At 36.8% G+C, this 24,531-nt stretch overlaps 4 protein-coding genes and 2 long non-coding RNA genes across 6 annotated transcripts in view; 2 read left to right on the top strand and 4 right to left on the bottom strand.

Moving 5' to 3' along the window:
- The window catches only part of LOC6044281 (tyrosine-protein phosphatase non-receptor type 23), a 40,059-nt gene extending 23,061 nt beyond the window's left edge, over positions 1-16,998 (top strand). Inside the window, exons 6-9 of the mRNA XM_038250107.1 lie at positions 15,758-15,886; positions 15,949-16,324; positions 16,387-16,506; positions 16,572-16,998. Coding sequence (XP_038106035.1) covers positions 15,758-15,886; positions 15,949-16,324; positions 16,387-16,506; positions 16,572-16,687 — 741 coding nt within the window. The 3' untranslated portion in view covers positions 16,688-16,998. The remainder of the gene's footprint in view (positions 1-15,757; positions 15,887-15,948; positions 16,325-16,386; positions 16,507-16,571) is intronic.
- On the bottom strand, positions 4,182-4,606 carry LOC119765911. The gene is made up of 3 exons (XR_005276925.1): positions 4,555-4,606; positions 4,397-4,480; positions 4,182-4,317 (listed from the first exon to the last, which is right to left on the bottom strand). It is a non-coding gene; the product is annotated as an uncharacterized LOC119765911 (long non-coding RNA).
- LOC119765907 lies at positions 4,624-5,796 on the bottom strand. The gene is made up of 2 exons (XM_038250108.1): positions 5,454-5,796; positions 4,624-5,221 (listed from the first exon to the last, which is right to left on the bottom strand). Exons 1-2 carry the CDS (start codon positions 5,745-5,747, stop codon positions 4,757-4,759), a joined length of 759 nt encoding a protein of 252 aa, XP_038106036.1. The 5' UTR covers positions 5,748-5,796; the 3' UTR covers positions 4,624-4,756.
- Positions 8,072-9,575, top strand: LOC119765910. The gene is made up of 3 exons (XR_005276924.1): positions 8,072-8,122; positions 8,197-8,280; positions 8,359-9,575. It is a non-coding gene; the product is annotated as an uncharacterized LOC119765910 (long non-coding RNA).
- LOC119765909 lies at positions 16,900-17,637 on the bottom strand. The gene is made up of 2 exons (XM_038250109.1): positions 17,346-17,637; positions 16,900-17,281 (listed from the first exon to the last, which is right to left on the bottom strand). Exons 1-2 carry the CDS (start codon positions 17,508-17,510, stop codon positions 17,069-17,071), a joined length of 378 nt encoding a protein of 125 aa, XP_038106037.1. The 5' UTR covers positions 17,511-17,637; the 3' UTR covers positions 16,900-17,068.
- A 3,546-nt stretch (positions 17,638-21,183) lies between these two features.
- LOC6044280 lies at positions 21,184-22,233 on the bottom strand. The gene is made up of 2 exons (XM_038258209.1): positions 21,676-22,233; positions 21,184-21,606 (listed from the first exon to the last, which is right to left on the bottom strand). Exons 1-2 carry the CDS (start codon positions 21,859-21,861, stop codon positions 21,394-21,396), a joined length of 399 nt encoding a protein of 132 aa, XP_038114137.1. The 5' UTR covers positions 21,862-22,233; the 3' UTR covers positions 21,184-21,393.
- Between the last annotated feature and the right edge of the window lie 2,298 nt (positions 22,234-24,531).

Raw genomic sequence — 24,531 nt, 5'->3', positions numbered from 1 at the left:
TAATGATCGAAAGACGCATTGACAATTTGGATCGTCGAGTTAATAGTGGCGCAAAATAACTGTGAGTGAGTGATTTTGCGTGTTAACCTGAAAGACCTTCCCATAGCATTGTTGCTCGGAAGGCTCGCCGACGGGTCTGTTATGAAAGTCCTCCCCATAGCGTCGTAGCTCGGGAGGCATCGAAAAGCCAATAACTTATTCTAGGGGAACTATACCCTTTCTCAGCCTATTTCTATTATCGGCCTATCAGCACTTTGATCATGAATTACAGCTTTAATAAAGTGTTTTTGACTGTTCCAAAGTAATAAATAGCTCAAACAAAAGTGAGCAAGCAACTCTCCATTGTTGATACATCTGAAATATTGATTTAATAGCGGAAAACGGCAAAAGTGATGAGAATTGGTCGAACGGCTTAGAGTGATTAAAATGGGCATATTTCCCCTACTAACCCAAAAATAATAATAATCACTGTGGATTCAAAGGTCTCAAGCGGTATCAACAAGTATATAGCGAAAAACTATGTGCTTGGTGAGTCTGCAACTTCAAAAATCAGACTATCATTCCTCCCTTTCGTTGAACTGCAGGCTTCTTGGGAGGGCGCCGGTATTGACTAATAAAGTAGGGATCTTCAGAGGTTAAACAGTGAACAGATGGTTGGCTCCCACTGATCATTTTTGATTCATTGTTTAGCTTCAGCTGATATGCCAATAACGGAGTAGCAGCTCATTGGCAGTCAACCATGCTCGATTTGGTGTCTTGAGCAAAGTTTTTAGTTATGATTAAGACTTTTTGGAAATAGGTACACTTTCCAAAAAGTCCTAATCATAACCCACAACTTTGCCAATTCGATCAGAAAATCTCTTCTGAATCTTAGAAAAAAAAAATAAATAAATAAAAAAAATGAACTTAGTTTACGGAAAAATCCGATTTAGTTCTTTATTACTGAAAGTTAAAATACCAAAAAATCAAGGTGGTTAATCGATAAAAAATATTGTCGAAAATATTATCGTCAAACGAAAACATTAACGGTTATTGTTATCATCGGAACGATTACGATTATCTATCTATATCGTAATTTCAAATCTATCGGCGATAATCTTCCAAAATCGATTAATTCAACCACATCTTGTAGTAATTTTAAAAGAATAAAAACTAAAAATTATTTTTCGAAAATACTCGAATTTGCAACATGGGTATTAGGATGTAACAAAAATGACTTTTTGGCGGGCATTCAGGGCTTTGTTCCGGTGGGCATACTGAGCCTAAATCCCAGCATCCTGGAGCTCGGTACAGACCTTCAAAGTTTGGCATTTTTTCGAAAAATCGGTCCCAGCAAAATCAAATGGCGTCTCGGGCGTCGCGAGGTGCGAAGCATATCTTTTTTGCCGGGGCTGATTTTTCGAAAAAATGCCAAACTTTGAAGGTCTGTACCGAGCTCCAGGATGCTCCAAACTTCAATGTTATATATACCAAAAGATGCGCAAGGATCTGGCCTACACGCCAGTGATGTTTTTGGTAAACGCATTGGCGGCCAAAATGCCTCAAAAAGTGACTTTTTTGAAAAAATCTTTTTTTACGGGTTAAATCCCATTTAAAATTGAAGGGCGGAGTGCCAGCTCCTGTTACGTCCAATCAAGCTCATATTTGGGATTTAGGCTCAGTATGCCCACCGGAACAAACCCCTGAATGCCCGCCAAAAAGTCATTTTTGTTACATCCTAATGGGTATCAAACGAAACGAATTATGTTATAAATTTTTACATTATTAGACTTTTTTCATTAAAAAAATCTTTCACAAAATACCGTTTTTTTAAGTACTTCAATTTCTTAGCGATCGAAGCGACATTTTGAATTAATTTCTACTTTATTTTTTTTTGTAAGATACAATTTACACAAAATACCGTAGTTTTTCGAAAATACTCAAATTTTCATAATTTTCAATATGGGTATCAAACGAAGCGTGAAATATGCAAAAAGTGAAAATGAATTCAAAAAGTCGCTTCGTTTGATACCCATATTGCAAATTTTGAATTTTGTAAAAATTTGAGTTTTGTTTTATAAAAAAAAGTCTAATAATGTAAACATGTACGACATAATTCGCTTCGTTTGATAGGGACCATCCATAAACCACGTGGACAATTTTTTGTTGAAATCTGGAAATTTTGTTGTCTGATAATATCAAAAACCTGGACCAAAAATGATTCAAAATCAAGTTTAAAAAAGTTTTTGCGGTGCTGTACATTGTAATTTCAATAAAGTTATAAATATTTTTAAAAGAGCCCAAGCTAAATATAATTATCAATGCAGAAAAAGACATTTAAGATTGTTCTCAGTTGATTAGACTTCTATTTCCATTAAAATTTTGATGTTTTTTTTTAATTTTTGCCCCCTGCTTTTTCGGACCAATTTTGACATACATTTTTAAAAATATTTGCAACGGCCTATCATTTTCAAGCTAAAAAAATTCTTGAGAAAGAGCATCCCTGAAAAATATATTTTTGAAAACCTGACAAAATTATTTGTTTTTTTCTCTCAGGGACTTTAAAAATCGGGCAGCTAGTTTCTGAGAAATAGCCTTGTAAAGAATTCGAATCGAAAAAAATATATTTTTTTCTAAGCCTAATAAGCTTGTAATTTTGAACTGACGCTATCTCAAAAACTATTGGTCCTACTTTGAATGTTAAAAAATTAAACTTTTGTGAAATCTTTTAATATTGTCAATACAAAAAATCTCAAATTTTAAAAATTTGGTCTAGAACAAGAAATCAGGGAAATTATCTATTTATTTACCTTTTCAAAAGTTATGCTGGATTTAACAATTTCGAAAATAATGTTTAATTTTTCAGCATTAAAAAATCGATCCATAAGTTTCGTAGATATCGTCAGTTGAGAATTACGAGCTGATTTGGTGATACTTAGAAAAACTAATTTTCATCGATTCGAATTTCTTTGAAGTTGTATCTCAGAAACTAATTGTCCGATTTTCAAAGTCTCAGAGAGAAAATTGTTTTCGCGTCAGAAAAATATTTTTTCGGAGTTGCTTTTCCTTTTAAAAGTATTATAAAATGCAAAAACGAAAAAAAAAATCGTAAACACAGTCCAGACTCGATTATTTGAAGTCTCGATTATACGATGTTTCAATTATCCTATGTTCGATTATCGAAAGGTTTGTTTGGGCCTCCGGATAATCGAATCGCAAACAAAAAATCAGTATTTTTTTTATTTTCTTACATTAAACATCAAATTCGAGTCATGGGACCCCATTTTAGTCAAATATGAATGGTTAATTGCGTGTGAAATTAAAAAAAAAAAGCATTTCTTCAATATTTTGTCCCCGCCATTTTGGCCACCATCTTAGGCCTTCGGATAATCGAGTCTGAACTCTATATTTTTTAATTATTTTTTCGACATTTTCAAAAATACACTTTTTCCAAAAAAAAAACTTTTTTCCAGTCTCAGTTTTTGCACCATCGTGCCCTATGGCTCAAAAGATTTTTTTAGTCCCAGGAAACATATCAAAACTTTTGTAGTAAAAAAAGAGTTTTTTTTTCAAAAAAAATGCTCCTATTTTTCACTGAAAGCTTCAGTAACTGATTTCAAAGCTTATCTCATAACCTTTCCAACGATATATAAAAGTCCTAATAAAATATTTCAAATAGCTGAGCTAAGTTAAAATTAAACAATGAGCATTTTTTACAAAAAACGCAAACTTTTTACCTCATTTTTTGACTTTCAGCTTGCGTATCTTCGTAATGAGCAAACTTAGATCTTTGAAAATTTTGATTTTTCTTAGTTAGAATAATGTACCATAATGCGTTTGTCACTTCCACACCACTCGCTACTGAAAACTCTCTCTGTTACTCTCCCTCTCACTCCAATCGGGTTAGTACAGTGAATGACTCAAAGAGACTGATTGCGCCAAGTTGCTCAAAGCTGACTCAAAATTGTCTACTTTGCTTTGATTATTTAAGAAATTGCTTAAACTCAATGTTATCGACAAAATTCTTCTTTTTCAGTCATGTTAAATTTGTTATACAAATGCCGAATAAATTGCAGTTTCTTTTCATTTCTTGTTTTCCGTGAATGCTATTTTTATTTTGCTAAGAAGAAAAATGTTTGTTAAAATTAAAATATGATTATGGGTGTCTTTGGCATATTGCTCATTTTGCATGATGATTTAAATTTTCAGTAGTTATGCTCTCGACTGTTACTCTACAATTTTGGATTTGGTTTTCGGCTTTCAGTCATTTAGCAGTGAAAACAATGTATTGTTTCAATTTCCGACGTTTCGGCAAATTTATTGCCTTTTTCAAGGATTCTAAAAAATATTTTTTTTTTTTTTTTGTTTTTAACTATTAGTGCTTGTTTTAGGTGGGAAAATACTGTTGGTTACTTACAAAAACGGTTTGTTTTCTTGTTATTTTTGGGGTTTTGGGTAAATTGATAACTGTCTTTTGTTGTTGTTCCTCAGTCTTAGTTGGCTGTAATTTTAAGGGTTTGCACAAAGGGGGTGTTAAAATTGAGCAATGTTTCAAGTGGTTCTAAGGGCACTTACTGCATAGCAGCACATATTATGCTGGTAGCTGCTGGTTTCGGTTTCGAAAAAACTTTTGTGTTGCACTATCCACGAAACGGTCAATTTCAATCGAACGGAGCTTAATGGCGGTTTGTTCACCAAAAAGCGTCAAAGGCATGGCTAGAATTTGGGTCATTTTGTGTACTAAATGTGGGTCAAATGTGGGAGAAGGGAGGGAATACTATTCTTGTTCTGTTTCACCCGGTGTTACTGTGTTGGGTTTTCTGTGTTTATAGTTTTTAGTTTTAAGTGTGTGTAGTAATCCTGCGTAGATAATACTCAGGCCCTCTGTATCTGTACGTTTGTTTACGGTATGGTTATTGTTCGTGATATGGCACATCTCTAGGATTGGTAGAGCTGTACCACGGTTGTGTTGGTCTAAGATTCTTACTTTTTTCGTGTCGAAAGAATGTTGTTTTGCGATGCTGTGCTCGAGCAAAGCTGTTTTCTGCCTCAGCTCGGCTATCTTGTAGTCGTCAGTGGTGTGTCCCGCCTGTAGCAGCTCGTCCAACCGTTTTATGTCGCTTCTGTGGCTCGACATCCTCGTTTTCAGCTGCGTTGTTGTCATCCCGATGTACGAACTCTCACATTCGTTGCATGGGATAGCATAGATGACGTTGGTGTGGTTCTCCGTGGGCACCTTGTCCTTCGGTGGGTCTCGTGGCGCAGGGGTAGCGGCTTCGGCTGCCGATCCCGATGATGCTATGAGACGCGGGTTCGATTCCCGCCTTATCCACTGAGCTTCTATCGGATGGTGAAGTAAAACGTCGGTCCCGGTTTCTCCTGTCTCGTCAGAGGCGCTGGAGCAGAAATCCCACGTTAGAGGAAGGCCATGCCCCGGGGGGCGTAGTGCCAATAGTTTCGTTTCGTTTCTTGTCCTTCATGTTGCTGAAGAAGCTTGAGCCCACAGTGTTGGTGTTGCGGAAAGCTAACCGTACCTCCGGGTAGTCCTGCTTGAGTGTTTTGGCTATAGTTTGTGACAAGGTTGGGATGTTTGGTATGGATCGGTAGCAGATGTTTGTCTGCTGGTGGCTCGGTTCGGCTTGTTGCGTTTGTTGTTGTTGTTGTTGGTTGCCGTTGCTGGAACGGTTACATAGCTGGCAGTTGATGAGTCGACGCCGAAGGGGTTTTGGGTAATGATTGATTTCTAGCTCCCTGTCCACGATCTTCATTTTTTCCCGAGTGTTTAAGTTGGTAGACAGTTTGTCTACACGTTGTATGAAGTTCATTCCCTCAGCCTTGGTCCAAAATTCGCCCTCCCACCGCACTCCATTGAGCAAATCCCGTTTTTCCATCTTCTGGCCGATGTTGAAAACATCTTGCACACCAAAGACAAACCAATGCAGATAACGCCCCGCCGCAAAGTTGCTGACCCAGCCACTATTGCCGTGCAAAACACAAACAGGTGCAAGATTACCAACAACATACAGAACTACCTGCACCAGTTTATCAACAACCCGCAGCCACCCACACCATTAGCACAATTTCTCAAAACGAGTGCGAAAGCCACGAGAGAGTTTCTGCGAACGCACAAAGAGCTTGTCGTACTAAAAGCTGACAAGGGCAATAAAACCGTGATTATGAACGGCAACGACTACAAGTCTAAGATGCTAGCTCTACTCTCGGACACCAAGACATACGCCACGGCCAATCGCGACCCAACATCAAGTATCCAGAGCAAGAACAACGAGATTGTTAAGCGTTTGAAACGACTAGATGCCATAAACGATCGGTTAGAGAATGAGCTAATGTCCAGAAAAGCTTTGTGCCCAAGAATCTACGGGCAACCCAAAGCTCACAAAGCTGGATTACCACTACGACCAGTAGTTCCAAACATGACAGCACCCACCTACACTCTCTCAAAGTTCGTTGGACAGATACTGCAGAGCTCACTGCAAAGCACCTACAACATAAGGGACTCCTACAGCTTCTGTGACTACATCAACGGCATCACCCTCCCAGCTGACTATGTGTTGGTATCCCTGGACGTTGTTTCTCTTTTCACGTGCATTCCCTTCGAACTTGTTCGACGCGACGTCACGTTCAACTGGAGTGACATACAGAAACACACCAACATAAACCTGGAAATCATGTTGGAAATCATCGAGTTCATCATGAAATCATGCTACTTCACATTCGAGGGAAAGTTCTATTCACAAATTTTTGGAACTGCCATGGGTAACCCCCTGTCGTCCCCACTAGCCGATCTCGTCATGGAGAATCTGATGCACGCCGTCGTCAAAAGCTCGATTTTCAACCACCAGTGCTCAAGAAGTACGTCGACGACCTGATCGTAGCGCTTCCCCTGAACAAGTTGAAACACGTCCAAGACTCATTCAATAGCTACAGCCAACACATCCAATTCACCTACGAGCTAGAAGAAAACAGGAGACTGCCGTATCTGGACATGGTATTGGTCCGCACCGAAGCCCAACAGATCCGGACGGAATGGTACCGAAAGCCAATTTCGAGTGGTCGTTTTCTGGACTTCTTCTCCTGCCACACCACGAGCCAGAAGGTCAATACAGCTATGAACTTCATACAACGTGTAGACAAACTGTCTACCAACTTAAACACTCGGGAAAAAATGAAGATCGTGGACAGGGAGCTAGAAATCAATCATTACCCAAAACCCCTTCGGCGTCGACTCATCAACTGCCAGCTATGTAACCGTTCCAGCAACGGCAACCAACAACAACAACAACAAACGCAACAAGCCGAACCGAGCTACCAGCAGACAAACATCTGCTACCGATCCATACCAAACATCCCAACCTTGTCACAAACTATAGCCAAAACACTCAAGCAGGACTACCCGGAGGTACGGTTAGCTTTCCGCAACACCAACACTGTGGGCTCAAGCTTCTTCAGCAACATGAAGGACAAGGTGCCCACGGAGAACCACACCAACGTCATCTATGCTATCCCATGCAACGAATGTGAGAGTTCGTACATCGGGATGACAACAACGCAGCTGAAAACGAGGATGTCGAGCCACAGAAGCGACATAAAACGGTTGGACGAGCTGCTACAGGCGGGACACACCACTGACGACTACAAGATAGCCGAGCTGAGGCAGAAAACAGCTTTGCTCGAGCACAGCATCGCAAAACAACATTCTTTCGACACGAAAAAAGTAAGAATCTTAGACCAACACAACCGTGGTACAGCTCTACCAATCCTAGAGATGTGCCATATCACGAACAATAACCATACCGTAAACAAACGTACAGATACAGAGGGCCTGAGTATTATCTACGCAGGATTACTACACACACTTAAAACTAAAAACTATAAACACAGAAAACCCAACACAGTAACACCGGGTGAAACAGAACAAGAATAGTATTCCCTCCCTTCTCCCACATTTGACCCACATTTAGTACACAAAATGACCCAAATTCTAGCCATGCCTTTGACGCTTTTTGGTGAACAAACCGCCATTAAGCTCCGTTCGATTGAAATTGACCGTTTCGTGGATAGTGCAACACAAAAGTTTTTCGAAACCGAAACCAGCAGCTACCAGCATAATATGTGCTGCTATGCAGTAAGTGCCCTTAGAACCACTTGAAACATTGCTCAATTTTAACACCCCCTTTGTGCAAACCCTTAAAATTACAGCCAACTAAGACTGAGGAACAACAACAAAAGACAGTTATCAATTTACCCAAAACCCCAAAAATAACAAGAAAACAAACCGTTTTTGTAAGTAACCAACAGTATTTTCCCACCTAAAACAAGCACTAATAGTTAAAAACAAAAAAAAAAAAAAATATTTTTTAGAATCCTTGAAAAAGGCAATAAATTTGCCGAAACGTCGGAAATTGAAACAATACATTGTTTTCACTGCTAAATGACTGAAAGCCGAAAACCAAATCCAAGATTTAAATTTTCTAAATTTGATGTAAGGTGACAAAATTTAATTTATCATTTTTGGAAGAAGAAAACTCTCTTGACTTACAATAACTGACTAATTTTTCTATTAAGGTCTCCTGACACAAGTTGAATTTCACCTTCTTTAAAGAAGGGAAAACTGTCTTGACTTGTGATATCTGCTAATAGAAGTTGAATTTTCGCTTTAAAGTTTTTTTTTCTTGTATTCTTTCTGGTTTCCATAAGGAAAAACTCTCTTGACTAGTGATACCAAATTTAAAAAATTGTTCGAGTGGTCAAGTATTTTTTTCCTTACTTAAAGAAGGGAAAATTAAACCCGTGTCAGCAGTTATAATAACAAGGCTATAATTTTTCCCTTCCTTAAAGAAGGGAAAACTCTCCTCCTCCCTTTTAGGCTGGATTTTCATGGACTATGCAACGACATCGAGAGCACGAGCATCGAACCAACTCGATGCTCATGGCTTGCGTTACTTCATTTAGCTTGGACACACACCCAAAACCGACTTTCCGGAATAAGGAACACTTGCATGCAAGTTAACGAAGGATGGAAAATGACATATTCAAACGTAAACAAAGCAGCATTTGCGTGGCGGTCGGAATTCCAGCACAACTTTTGAAATAAGCTGATGTTGCTCAATAAATCTTTTTCAAATGGTCGTATGAGTAGACTAGCGTCCTATGGGTGAAACTGGAATCACGAAAATGACAATAATTCAGTGAAAACTCAAACAAATTTGCATACTTCTTTGTTAGTTGGACTCGTTAGAATGTCAATTATCCAAAAATGACCCATAGAACCCGGAAATGTTCCGGTGGCCGGAGATATTCCGGTGGGTCACTGGGTCAAACAGAGACAAAAATTGCCATTTTTAGGTCCCGCACAATTTTGTTAACAGAAATCATGGAAAAACACAATTTTTCATGTTACGATCTTTGTTTTACCCACAGACAGTGCTGACCATGGATTTTGAACCAACGGGGATGTTCCGAATTGAGTGGACAGGTTCCCTACCCCGGGGGAACAGGTTAAGGGACGGTCAGAAATAAAACTATTTCTATCATGGCAATATTGGTGTCAAAGTTCATCTTTTTCAAAATCGAGCTCATCTATGATCACCAAAACCACTTTTGGGCCGATCTGACTACTTTGGGACCGGTTCCCGGGACTCCGGTGAAACCCGGAATATGACAAGTTACGGAATTTGCAAAATATAGCTCATCCAAGAAATTCAAGAAATTTAAGAAATTTAAGAAATTCAAAAAAAATTAAGAAATTTAAGAAATTTAAGAAATTAAAGAAATTTAAGAAATTAAAGAAATTTAAGTAATTTAGAAAATTTAAGAAATTTAAGAAATTTTAAAATTTTTAGAAATTCAAGAAATTTAAGAATTTTAAATCATTCATGAAAATAAAAAAATCAAGTCATTCTAGAAATTTAGGAAGCTCTAAAAATTCAAGAAATTCAAGAAATCTGAGAATTTTATTTTTCAAATTTAGGGAATTAATGAAACTAAACAAATCAAGTCATTCTAGAAATTTAAGAAGCTCTAAAATTCATGAAATTCAAAAAATTCAAAAAAATCAAGAAATTCAAGAAATTAAATAAATTCAAGAAATTCGAAAAATTTAAGAAATTCTTGAAATTTAATAAGTTTAAGAAGTTTAAGAAACTCAAGAAATTCAAGAAATTCGAGAAATTCAAGAAATTCAAGAAATTCAAGAAATTTATGAAATTAAGAAACTCAAAAAAAATCGTGAAATTAAAATTCAAAAATTTCAAGAATTTTTTAGAAAATAAATCAATTAGGTTCAAGAAATTTAAGGAATTTTATAATTTCAAATAAGAAAATTGAAAAACATCTAGAAATTCCGAAATACAAGGGGACACTCCATAAACTACTTGGACACCTTGAGGGGGCCCCCTCCTCCCCACTCCCTTTGAGCGATAATCCACGTTCCATACTAAAAATATTCGTTTTGTGTGGAAATTGTCCACGAGGGAGAGAGGGGGATTTTAGCAATAAGTTATGTCAATAATTTTGATCCATTTAAACAAAATAATATCTTGAAAATCATATAATTTATTTTATCTAGCAAATTCAAATCGTCTTTGCAACTTTCCAATACATTTGAAATCAAAATTATTACATTATGTGGAGGCGAGACGTTTTAAAACTGATCAACATTTTTATTTGCGACAGGACAACTGATTTGGTTTTTTCTCATAAATTTTTCAATCTTTCCACCGTGACTTTTCCGCTTCTGCAGCGCCATTTAACCGATGGACCCCGCTTTTAACTCCCAGGAACTCACCGACTCCTTCGGCGTGGCCGTCGCCGCTGCCATTTTCCTTTGGAACACCAATAACCTGTTTTTGTGGGGCGTTGTGCCGGAACTCATCTACTGGATCTCCAGTCTTGCCACTCGTGGACATTTCATTGAGCACCTGCAGCACGTTGTGCACCAGAAACGGGTCCAGCCGGACGTGGTCTCATCGCAAAGCCGCCGCAGTGAGGGTTTCCAACTCCAACGATGCACAAGTGTCGGTACACTTGTCTTGCCCGCTCTGAAACTGGCCTTCACGGTCAGCGGATCGCCGCTTCTTCTCGAAGTCGTTCTTCTGGCCAATTGTAGATCGAAACCTTCTTCGATCCACCTTGTATCTGGCCAATACCGTCTTTTTCCTTCCTCGTTATCCAGCTTTAAACATTTTTTCCAACATTGTTTTGATTTTTGGTTGAAATTGCGATGGCAACAAAATCAGCTGTTTTGACAGATCAGTCAGATTTTTTCGTTTCGTTCAGTTTCATTTCCAACATGTTCCCGCTAGTTACCAAGCGTTATTCTGGTTTGTGTCCGGGGTGCAGCGATGGCAACAAAGCGGCGCGGACAAGCATCGTGTTTCGATGCACTGACATTTTAGCAAAGCATGGTCGTGAGTATGCTTTCGATGTCGGTCGGTTTAAAATGCTCGTGCATCGAAAATGAAAAGTCGTAAAATCGTATTTTCGCGACTTTCCGGCAATGAGTGGTATGTTTTATTACTTGTACAGTCATTTTACATTAATATAAAATATCTTTGAACATTATCTCTTTGAAAAAATTAAGTTTGCAACAAAATTCGACTACGAGCATCGAAAGCCGCTTTCGATGTCGGACATCGAAAAATCCATGAAAATCCACCCTTAGGCTGGATTTTCATGGATTGTGCAACGACATCGAGAGCACGAGCATCGAACCAACTCGATGCTCGTGGCTTGCGTTACTTCATTTAGCTTAGACACAACCCCAAAATCGACTTTCCGGAATAAGGAACACTTGCATGCAAGTTAACGAAGGATGGACAGATGACAGATTCAAACGTAAACAAAGCAGCATTGCGTGGCGATTGGAATTCCAGAACAACTTTTGAAATAAGCTGATGTTGTTCAATAAATCTTTTTCAAAAAGGCGTATGATTAGACTAGCGAATAATTTAACTAAACAAAGCAGCATTGCGTGCCGATCGGAACTACAGAACAACTTTTGAAATAAGCTGATGTTGTTCAATAAATCTTTTTCAAAAAGGCGCATGATTAGACTAGCGCATAATTTAATTAAATAAAACCTTTTGCCTCATGTTCGTTGCGAAAAATCATGCAAAAAAGATGAGAGATAACTGAGGTTTTGCAGCGCGACTGTGTTTCAAATGTAGGTGGCGCCAAAATGAGGTTACTTGCCAAAAATCGTGTTTCTTTCTGCTGGATTGAAGAACAAAATTGCTTATTTCTCATGGTTCCCTGCATCAATCTTAATGAAACTGGTTGCAAAAGACGAGAACATTTTTTGGGCGCGCAGAAATATTTGACTTTTTCTAAAAAAAAAACATGTTTTGGGACACTTAAAATTATTTTCCCGTTTATATCAATGAAATAAACAGTTTTATAATTGATAACAGATGTGTTTACGTATATTCAACAATTTTTATTGATTTTTGACAGACTTTCTTACCAAATAGTCCAAATTACTATCTTTTTCTAAATTTACAGTTTACTCATAGAAAAATCAAACAAATTTTGGAAAGTTGTACACCAAATTGTTGGAAATATTTTTTCTCATCCGAATCCGGCATAAGTTTAATAAAAATGTTGATTATGAAGGAAAAAACACATTTTTTCAAAAAAAATCATAGGTTTACGCTATTTATTCATTGGTGGCGACATGTGTCTTTTAGCTTAGCTGCAAATTCTCTATAGAGTGGACTAAAAATTGGAAAAATTTCAGGAATTTCAAAAAATTAAGTAATTTAACAAATTTTAGAAATTAAAAAATAATTCAAGAAATATGAGAAATTAAAGAAATAATTTAGTGATTTAGAAAATTGAGGAAATTTAAGAAATTAAAAGAATAAATAAATTTAAGGAATTAAAAGAATAAATGAAATTTTAGAAATTTTTGAAAAATTAAGAAATTTTATAAATTTTAGAAATTATAGAAATTTTAGAAATTTTAGAAATTTTAGAAATTTTAGAAATTTCAGAAATTTTAGAAATTTTAGAAATTTTAGAAATTTTAGAAATTTTAGAAATTTTAGAAATTTTAGAAATTTTAGAAATTTTAGAAATTTTAGAAATTTTAGAAATTTTAGAAATTTTAGAAATTTTAGAAATTTTAGAAATTTTCGAAATTTTAGAAATTTTAGAAACTTTAGAAATTTTAGAAATTTTAGAAATTTTAGAAATTTTAGAAATTTAATTTTTTTTAACAAATTTTAAAAATTTAAGAAATTTAAGATATTTAGGTAATTATAAATATTAAGAAATTAAAGGAATTGAAGAAATTAAAGTAAGTAAAGACATATTATATATTTTTTTTATATTTTAGAAATTATAAAATTTTTAGAAAACTTTAAAATTTTAGAAAACTTTGAAATTTTAGAATACTTTGAAATTTTAAAAAACTTTGTAAATTTATAAGTTTAAGAAAATTTTATTTTTTTTTTTTAGAAATTTTGGAATTTAAGAAATTTAAGCAAAATTTAGGCAAGCAATCCGTCCACGGCACGGCACGGTGCACGGCATCCTCCTGCAAAACAATGCCCAGAAATCCGGCCACCGGTGGACGGATTCCTCCTGCAAAACAATGCCCCGAAATCCAACCACCGGTGGACAAGTTCCTCTTGTCAACTTGGCCAGGCAATCCGTCCACCGGTGGACGAATTCCTCCTGCAAAACAATGCCCTGAAATTCGTCCACCGGTGGACGGATTCCTCCTGCAAAACAATGCACCGAAATCCAACCACCGGTGGACAAGTTCCTCTTGTCAACTTGGCCAGGCGATCCGTCCACTGGTGAACGGATTCCTCCTGCAAAACAATGCCCTGAAATCCGACCACCGGTGGACGGATTCCTCCGGTAAAACAATGCTCCGAAATCCAACCACCGGTGGATGGATTCCTCCTGCAAAACAATGTCCACCATTTCACCATGCAAAATCAGCTGTTTTGATTGTTGACAAGGTCTGGTTTGACAGATAGATTTGTTTCGTCAAGTTTCATTCCCATCCCGTACCAAGCGTTTCAAAGCGTTATTTAGGTTTGTGTCTAGGGTGCCGCTGAGGTAGCAAAAAGGCACTGAACGAGCATCGAGTTTCAATGCACGGACATTTTAGCAAAGCATGGTCGTGAGTATGCTTTCGATGTCAGTCGTCTAAAGATGCTCGTGCATCGAAAATGAAAAGTCGGAAAATCGCATTTTCGCAACTTTCCGGCGATGGGTATGTGTTTGTTTGTGCTTATACTACCATAAAATATCAATCCAAACCATTTTGCGATTTAACCTGATTGATAAAAATGAGTTTTCGGCAAAATATGACCACGAGCATCGAAAGCCGTTTTCGATGTCGGTCATCGAAAAATCCATGAAAATCCACCCTTAAAGGTAAAATTCAACTTGTATCAGTCAGTTAAGTTTTCCTTTCCTTAAAGAAGGGAAAACTTTCTAGCCTTGTAATAACTGCTGACACAAGTTAACGTGGTGATTATTGCACTCGAGCGTAATATTTCAATCTTTATTTCTCGCATCACGTTCGAGATTTTTCGATCTAAATATTATGATCATAATTTGTCAATGGTAAGTCAAAAAGTCAAATTTAAAACATTTTCAAAATTCTCAAAAAAAATCAAAAAGTTTGGAATTTAAAAATCAAAACTAAAGAGAAAAGAAATTTTCAAATTTATTTTTTTTTGTTTTTTGAAAATTTGAAATTATGGAAATTTGGTTTTTTTATTTGGAAATTTTGGAAATTTTGGAAATTTTGGGAATTTTGGAAATTTTGGAAATTTTGGAAATTTTGAATATTTTGGAAATTTGAAAAAATTGGAAAATTTGGAAAATTTGGAAAATTTGGAAAATTTTGGATATTTTTTTAAATTTTGGAAATAATTATAATCACCACGATAAATATTTCTGGGGAACGGTACATTCTGGGGAATGGTTTTCTGGGGAACGGTTCATTCTGGGGAATTGGTTCATTCTGGGGAATTGATTTCTGGGGAATGGTATTCGGGGGAATGGTTTTCTGGGGAACGTGACACAATCCGGAGAAAACTACTCTACTTAATTTCCGAATAGCTTTTATGACGAAAAAACCTAGCATTTTTTTAAGTTTTGTTTCTCCAAACATTGTTCTCGGTATTGAACAAAAAAAAAAGTTAAAGCTTGTATGTGGCTTGGTTCTATTTTCTTACCTTCGCCTTGGCTTGGTTTCGTCATCATGATGACCCGATGTGGCCTACATGGTCGCCTGTGGAATCGGCTTGTAATTTTTTGACTAACGCCGGTAACGCGGGACAGAGTTGACATGGCTTGAAAAAGAAGCGCGACAATGTGGAAAATGGGTAGATTGTAGAAGGTATTGTTTTGATTCGCAACAAATCGAAAATCGCTGAAAGGGGTTTCTCTCCAAGTAGCTGGGACTTCAGGAGTTTGAAAGAGTTCTTGAGTAGAGTTTTGTCCTGCCACGGTTCGGATTTTTGTGATGTGGCTTTCTTGGGGAGTTCTTGTGCTGCTCTTGAGTCTTTTGGCTGCTTGGGTCTTCTATACATTTACAGCTTTCTTCTATTTATACATGTCACGATTTTCCAGTTTGAAAAGGAAAAATCATCGGTAAGTGATTTCCTTCCTGGTGTTTGTAGAAGAGCCAGCATTTGTTCTACGGGTTTTAAATTGTTGTATCGCTACTACTTGAGTTGTTACGAAATCTATTAGTCTTTCATTCTTAGTGAGTTTCCTGAACTTTTTTTTGCAGGACCTCGGCTTTGGCTGTCCCCAGATGATTTTGGCCCAGACACCGCTGCAGAACACCGTGAATGACTTCTGGAACATGATCTGGTCCCAAAAGTCCAATCTCGTCGTTTGTTTGCACACCCCAACGGAGGTTTGTTCTAGAAATCGCTACAAATCTTGACATAATTTGCTAAAATTTCGCATTTCCCACAGATCCTGGACACCTTCTGGCCGACGGAGCCGAACCAGGAGCTGAGCTACGGCGACGTGTCCGTCACGCTGATCAAGCAGTTTGACCTGACGCACTGCATCGAGCGGGCGCTGCGCGTCACGATGCTCGGTTCGGACGTGATCCTGAACGTGTCGCTGCTGCAGAACAAGCTGTGGCCTCGGCAGGCTGGGGCGGCCGAGTATTTGCTGGGGATCGCGCAGAACGTGATCGGTGCGTACCGGCAGCAGAACCAGGGCCAGAATCAGCAGCTGAAACCGTTGATCGTGAACTGTTTGAACGGGAGCGATCGGTCGAGCCTGCTGGCGGTTGCGGTGGCGGCCATTTTGGCGACCCAGACGAGGAAGCCCATTTTGATAAGTGAGTGCAAGTTGCTTGCAATTTTTGTTTGGATAAAATTGATCAACCAGCTTTTTTTTCAGATATTGTGGACATTTGGTACCGCATGTGCTGCCAGCGGAAGGGTGCCCTCCGGGATCCGAGCCACATCCAGCTGTCGTACCAGATTGTGCTCGCCAACGGTCACAGTATTCTGAACAAACGTAAGTACATCCTATTTTCGTTTTCCTCAGCAAATTTCAAGAACTTGTGGTTTTTTTCTTCCAAGGAGGCATCATGACCTCGTACCAGATGAAGTCGGTGCAGGCGACGGCCACGGCCGAAAAGGAAGAGGCCATTAACGACCCCTTCAAAGATCTGGATCCGCTGTGGAAGTTGAAGTGAGCACCCACACCAGAAACAGTGCATGCTTTCCGGGTTTTTGTTTTACGCTGTTACACGAATGCGCGAGATTCGCGGGATTTAAATTTTATTATGCATTCTTAACCCCACCCCTTTATTGTGTGGATCAAAATATTTATTATATATTGTTTAGAGAGCGAGAGAGTTCGTGGGAGGATGGACGATTTTTCGGCAGTGCGGAAAAGGACTGATGTTTATTGGATATATATTTAACATTTACTAGTTTACACATATATTAAACACACATACACACACAAGTCTGGCAATAATCGAACACTTATAAAATGTTAAAACAATGTTGTTTTTTGTTGATGGAAAATTTGAGAACTAGTTCATAATTCAGAACGATCTAAATTTCTAAAACTAATCACAAGAACCTCCTCCACCATCGGCTTCTCCGCTAGACAACCATCCACCTCCATCTTGCTGACCGGTCGACTGACAGTCTTCAGCATTGCCCTCGCCGCCATCTCCAAAGCAGCATCCACAGCAATCGAAGTCGTCTTGGTCGTTTTCGGAAGTGACTTTCTGGCTGATCTCGATTTGACTATCACAGTTTGGTAAGTTGGTGGCAACCTTTAAATTTGTTACCTGTTTGAATTTAAACTTTTCCTCAAAAAATCTTCTCACTTTTGCTTACCGGTTGCGAAGTTATCACCGACCCGGGCTCGGATTCACCTGCATATGTAGCGGCAATCAATTCCGCAAGATTTGACCGTTTGTGAACATCTCCAAGATGGTTTTCCAGGCAAATTTTGGACTCGAAACATTCCTCACACAGAGGACACTGAAAGACGCGCTCCATTTGCTTACTTCAACGTTGCAGCATCAACTCACCTACAGTGCAATTGGTATTTTTTTTAATGAACTGAAACGCGATAGCGACAGCGAGATGAACTGACTTGAGACGAGCGCGTTGCGACTGTACTGGAACTGGGTTGTCAATTAATTAAGACATGTGCGCGTGTGTAAATAGCTGTGTAATGAGTCGATGCACTACTACAAGATTTAGAATTCCCAGTGGGAATTGCGTTATTATCGGAACTTAATTAGTATGAATTTAGTTTTCGAGTAATGTCAACCGGGTATAATTTTAAACACGACCATCACTGGTTTCGAATTATCGATCTTAATTTTATCCCAACTAACAGGGTGGCCACTCAAGTCGGGAAATCGGGGAAAGTAGAAAAAAAAGTGGGGAATTCTTCAAAATCCTGCAAAAAAACAGGAAAAAGTCGGGTATTTGTGATTTTTTTTTTTAGAAAGTCGGGAATCCCAAGCATCCTTGCTTGAAAATTATTTTCTAACTCTTGAAAAATTTTGAAATGTTTTGTACACTTTTGAAATGACTTTCACCCAGTTAGTTTTTTTTTGCAGTAAATATTTTTGAATCTTAAACTAAATAATTCAGTCATTTTAAATGTTGCTTCCAAATGTTTGATTCCTTAAACTTTTGTGTGATTATGGTTACCACAACTATGTATAAAGCTTGATTTTCGAATAACTTTAATATAAAAAAAACAATGGTTTTTCGTTCTGAATGAAAAAATGGAAAAAAAAATTACGCTTTGAACATATTTAAAAATTTATAAATTGCAGATAAGGCTGGTAAAAGTTTTAATCAAAGTTTTTTTTAATTATTAGTTTTTTAAATATTGTGCAATTCTCTACGAAATCGGTCTTTTTTCTTCAATTTTATTTTTTGTATTTTTTAATCCGACTGAAACTTTTTTGGTGCCTTCGGTATGCCCAAAGAAGCCATTTTGTATCATTAGTTTGTCCATATAATTTTCCATACAAATTTGGCAGCTGTCCATACAAAAATGATATATGAAAATTCAAAAATCTGTATCTTTTGAAGGAATTTTTCCATCGATTTGGTGTCTTCGGCAAAGTTATAGGTATGGATACGGACTACACTGGTAAAAAATAATACACGTTTAAAAAAAAAATGGTGATTTTATTATTTAACTTTTTATCACTAAAACTAGATTTGCAAAAAGACACTATTTTTATTTTTATTTATTTTTTAATATGTTTTAGAAGACATAAAATGCCAACTTTTCAGAAATTTCCCGGTTGTGCAAAAAAACGTTGATCGAGTTATAAATTTTTGAAAAAAATTTTCAACTTCATTTTTCGATGTAAAATCAAATTTGCAATCAAAAAGTACTTTAGTGAAATTTTGATAAAGTGTACCGTTTTCGAGTTAAATCCGTATTTAGGTGACTTTTTGAAAATAGTCGAAGTTTTTATTTTTTTTTTGTTAACCCACTTTTGACAAAAATATTTTTGAAAAGATGAGAAAATTCTTTATATTTTGCTTATTCAGACTTTGTTGATACGACCTTTATTTGCTGAGATATTGCAATGCAAAGGTTTAAAAACAGGAAAATTGATGTTTTCTAAGTCTCACCAAAACAGTCCACCATTTTTCAATGTCGATATCTCAGCCGATTTTCAATGTTAAATATGAAATATTTGAGAAATTTTCCGATCTTTTCGAAAACAATATTTTCAAAATTTTCAAATCAAGACTATCATTTTAAAAGGGCGTAATATTGAATGTTTAGCCCTTTTGAAATGTTAGTCCTAATATGAAAATTTTGAAAATATTGATTTTCGAAAAGATCGGAAAATTTCACAAATATTTCATATTTTAACATTGAAAGTCGGATGCCTAGATTTTATAATTTGGTGGTTTATTTTATAGTTTTAATTTTTTTAAATTTTCGAATTTATTTTTTTTCCTGAATTTGTTTTTAAAGCAACGATATGTGTTGCAAAAAATGCTAATATTGTTTCAGAAATGGCAAAAATGGTTCCATTTGGTACAGGTGGAATATGAATCCAAAACTGATCAACGGTACTGATCCAAATGCCTTCTGTATTATTCTTTTTTCGTTTAAAATTTCATTCATTATGTTACTCTCTTCTTTGTTTGTCGCGATTTTTTTTATATGGCGCGGATTTCGCGCGGATTGGGTTTTGGGATCGGCGCGGATCTGGCGCGGATTTTTTCTCGACTTTTCCGTAACAACCCTGTAAACATCAAAATAAAAAAAAATAAAAAAAAACTAGAAACGCTTTGCGCAAAGTGAGGACTAAACCAATCGTTCCCAAACAGTTGTTTAGGGAGCGTTCTTTTATTACGTAACGCGAAAAATCGGACTTTTAGACCCCCTCCCCCCCTCCTCGTAACAAAATGTCCATACAAATTTTAAAAATTTTGTATGGAGCGTAACACGGTCTCCGACCCCCCCTCCCCCCCTACTGCGTTACGTAATAAAAGAACGCTCCCTTAGGACCCCAAACGGAACTGAAACGTTTTTGTGCTCACTAAATTTGGACAACTTTATTTTTTTACGTGGAACCATATTACACCCTAATGGGTCATATATGACGCGAAAATCAAAATTTCCAAAGTTAGCCAATAATTTTCGTATGGTAATAAGAAACCATTTTTCATCAATAACGAAAATAGATATTTTGAAAAAAAATCCGGGCTGAATAGGCTAAATCGGGGTTGTTAAAAGTATTACGCGTTTTTTGACAGAGGGTCTTATTTGACAGCTTGTTCTAAAAGGACCATAGTTGATCAATAGTAAAATGTTGTCTTGTCAATTCTGTTTTCTTTTTCAAAAACATCAAAAAATGTCACCGGAAATTATTTTCAGGCGAGTTTTTAATCGTTTTACATAAAAATGAGTTCTTAGGCCGATGCAAATATTTAAAAAAGTTTTTGTCCTTCGGCCCTGGTCGAGGTCAAGGGGGGGGGGGCAAAAAAATAAAAAAATATAAAAATTTAAATAACAAGCCATAATCTTCACATTTAAATGAAAAAAGTGTTTTAAAGTGCATTTTACACTAGTTCAGTTGTTTTGCAATCATTAGTTTTCAAAAAATCTAAGATCTGACAAAAACAAAAATTGTATCGAAAAAAAAAGATTTTGCATCGAAAATTTTCAAAAAATCTTAAGATTTTTTAATAAACCCAAACATGCTAAAAATGATTTTAAACGCAGGAGAATGTATTTTAATTTGATTTCAGCTGGTTGCCCTTGAATTTTCATTGAAATTTTGAAGTTTATTGTAAAAAATTTTTTTTGCTCCCCGATTTTTCGGGCCAATTTTGAAGGGGGGACTTGAGAAAATAAAGTTTCATCCAAATGAAAAAAAAGAACAAAAAAGTATATGAAAACCTGGATAATTACTAGATTGTTTCAACTTATTTTGTAACAATCAATTACAAAATTTAAAAGATTAAAACATCTACATAGAGCTAGGCGAACAATCTAATAGTTGACTCATATCAAACATCGCAGACCTTGACGCACCAAAATTGCTTCTTATCATAATTTTGATTGCGTTACCCCAAAAACGGAAATGATGAATGATGGAATGACGAATTTGGTAGAGGTTCAAAAATAGTTTATATTGAATCGGAAGTCATACGAGAGATATGAAACTACATGCTATTATTGCTTTAAACTTATTAGTCAATAAATACTTTTTATCAAATAATGTAAATAACACGTCTCACAACGCTGAGTATTAATATACTGGGATTCAATACCTTGCGAGCTTACATTAACAACTAATGGCGTTAGTATCAACAAAAGCAACATTCCAAACAACGATCCTGTACAAAAAAGGGTTAACATCTGGCACGACACGATTCTTCCTTCCTACATAATCACACAGTCACAATCGCAGTCACAATCCCCACAGTCGCCACCACCTCCAGCGTCCGTTCCGCCACAACAGTCACAGCATCCATCGCCACCATCCACCGCGGAACCGGCGGCCACGGGTTGATCGGAACAACACGAACAGCACCCGCAGCAATCACATCCATCGTCCACCACCACGGGTTCGATGATGACATCCGGGCTACCGACCTGTTGGTCAACAAGAAGACGACTTAGGTTCGGTTGAAGATCACTGGAGCAGTTGGTGGTTCAACTCACCGGTTCGGTTGTGATGACCGTGACAGGTGCCACGACCCCCACGGGATCCGGGAGACCGATGATCATCGGCGGCACCAGATAGGTATCGTAGTAGTAGGACGTATGCGCTGCCTTCACGTGATCCTGGAGGTCATCCTGCGCGTCGAAGTACGTCTCACAGAGTGGACACTTGAAGTTTAAATCCATTTTGAGCTGGTTTTACTTAGTTTTGAGTCACTACTCAGACTTTGTTTTAAGGAAGCACCAAAAAATCGTCATTAATTCTGACGACCTCGACGATTGAGCTGGGCGGTGTGACCCACGAACTCTACGTACGTCGTTCTAGCATCACTACCGAAACGCGATTGAAAATAGCTGATGGTGTTCTACTTTGCCTGTACGCAGCATTAGCGGAGTCGCTAAAATGTCCAGATGCTGTCGCTCGGTTGACTAAATGCTCGGCCTGGCTACGGGCCATACAACAATCCAATACGATACGGCGGGGTTGCCCCGCGCTGTCTACATAGAGGGATAGTCAACAGCACCAGCACATTGCTAATAGCTTGCTGTCTGCGTAGCGATATTTTGTTGTTTACTTACGCGCGGACGGACCGGTTCTTAAGTTAGGGGAGGAGAGATTTTAATTTGCTTTCTTTTTATTTTCTTTTTTTTAATAAAGGTAATTTCTATAAATTGATCGAAAAGATCAACTAGATCTTGGTTATCGAGGTATTCCTTTTGAAACCATTCAAAAATATTATTCAAAGGCGATACCACGTCATACAAGCAGGATCCAGATCGAAAATGCTCCGATTTGGCTCAAATTTGGCATGGGAGTTCCTTGGCACAAATAATAAGGACCGTATTTTTTTGTTTAGCGATTAGGGTGGTCCTATCCAAAATAGGGCTGTCAAAAAAAGGTTTTTTTGCCGTTTTTTTTAATCATATCTCCGGAATGGCGGAACCAATTTTAACTCGCCACGATACAAAAGAAAAGTGATTGGTAGGGGTTTTAATGAAAAATAATAAGACATTTTAAAAACAGAGTGGATTCGTTAATTCGAATCCTAATTCACTAATGGGAACGACTGATTCGAACGACACTGTGATAATATTTCAAATATATTCAAATGCTCAATATTATGTCCTATTTAAAAGTTGCGTTAGAATTTTTCTTCTAGAATGAAAAAAAAAAAAAAAATAGAAATTTGATTGCAAAAAATCACTGCTAAAAATTTATGTTTTCATTGAAAATCATTCACAAAATGTCCACAAATTATTTTTGTATGTTTACATTAAAATTCGCAATCAAAAAGTACTTTAGAAATATGTACATATTTCTAAGTGCTACCCATTTTCAATCGACGACATCTTGGAATAAACAATTTTTCCGATATGGCCTGGCAATGTCTGAAAAGTAGGAAAACAAATGAATTAGTATTTGTTATTCAATGTTATTGAGTCTTCATGTTTTAACCGACGATATCTTGTAAATTTTTGTTCCGCTTTTCATTGTTTACAAATGAAAATTTTGTGAAAATTACTTAAAACGTATGATTTAGCCTTTCTGAAATGTTAGTCGAGGATTTGAAAATCTGAAAATATTTTATTTTCACACAGGTTTAATTTTTTTACATTGGAAATCTGAGCAAAATTTCCAACAAATCGTCGATTAAAAAATAAGGCTGATTGATTCTATTTTATCATAATTTTCACTCTTGCCAGGGCATATATTTTAACCAAATGTCTGATCAATAATGTTAAAAAATGTAGAGAATTTCCTCAGCGTCTCCATAATAATTTTTAAGGGATGGACGAGAAGGAACACTGTTTATAAAATTCGATAGAATGTCAAATTTGTCAAAAAGAACTTTTGTATGGAATGGCTCTTGGACATAAGGATCGATGGACAATCTTTTACAGAATTACTCTGATGTGTTTTGCCTTCCTCACCTCACTGAGGCAAGGCTATAAAATCACTCGAAAAATGAACTTCTTAAATACACCTCCTAGATATACCTTCACGTATACCTATCGACTCAGAATCAAATTCTGAACAAATGTCTGTGGGGATGTGTGTAGACACGATTTTTTTTCCACACGATTATCTCAGAACTGACTGAACCGATTTTGGCCGGATCCGCCTTATTCTGTTCGTTTTGGGGTCCACTAAGACCATATTAAATTTTATTTTGATTAGTAATGTATTTAAAAAGTTATGCCAAGAAAAAGATTTTTGTAGATACAAAAAAGGGTGATTTTTTGCATAACCTCAAAAGTCCGGGTCTTTTGTTTATGTGCGAGAGTCGCGCCAAATGCGAAACGCCCGGTTGCCACATTGCTTCAAAAGAGAGTCTGCATGTTTTCTGGAAAAGTCTGTATCAGGTATATATTTTTTTTTTCATAAACATATTTTCATTATTACTTTATAAATGTGAGGAAGGCATCACCCACCTAATGGTGGATTTAGAAACGTTTTTCTATGTAAAAAACTAATTTAGGTTAGGGTAGTCATCGGTGAGACACTTTTAGGTAACTTTCAACGATTTTTGTATATTTTTCATCTGCATGTTGTAATGAGCTTTTTGTTACATTGTCTTTCATTTAAAGTATTCTAACATTGACCAAAATATGAAATCGACCCGACCTTTACAGCCAGAGTTATGCCACTGAACATTTTAGAGCAATTTTGCCAACATGAAACTATGATTAACAAAAGTTATACTAAAAAGTATCTCAATTTTGTAAAATCCATATATTTATATCAAATGACTTTATATTTTAAATTAAATCTCAATAAATATGCCAAACATAATTTTCAATTTTAATTTTGAAAGATTTACATAGATTTTGAAAAGTTTAATGAGGAAAAACCCA

This window comes from Culex quinquefasciatus, chromosome 2 (assembly GCF_015732765.1).
Source record: "Culex quinquefasciatus strain JHB chromosome 2, VPISU_Cqui_1.0_pri_paternal, whole genome shotgun sequence".
Taxonomy (NCBI): domain Eukaryota; kingdom Metazoa; phylum Arthropoda; class Insecta; order Diptera; family Culicidae; genus Culex; species Culex quinquefasciatus.
This window is presented reverse-complemented; position numbering and strand designations above follow the sequence as displayed.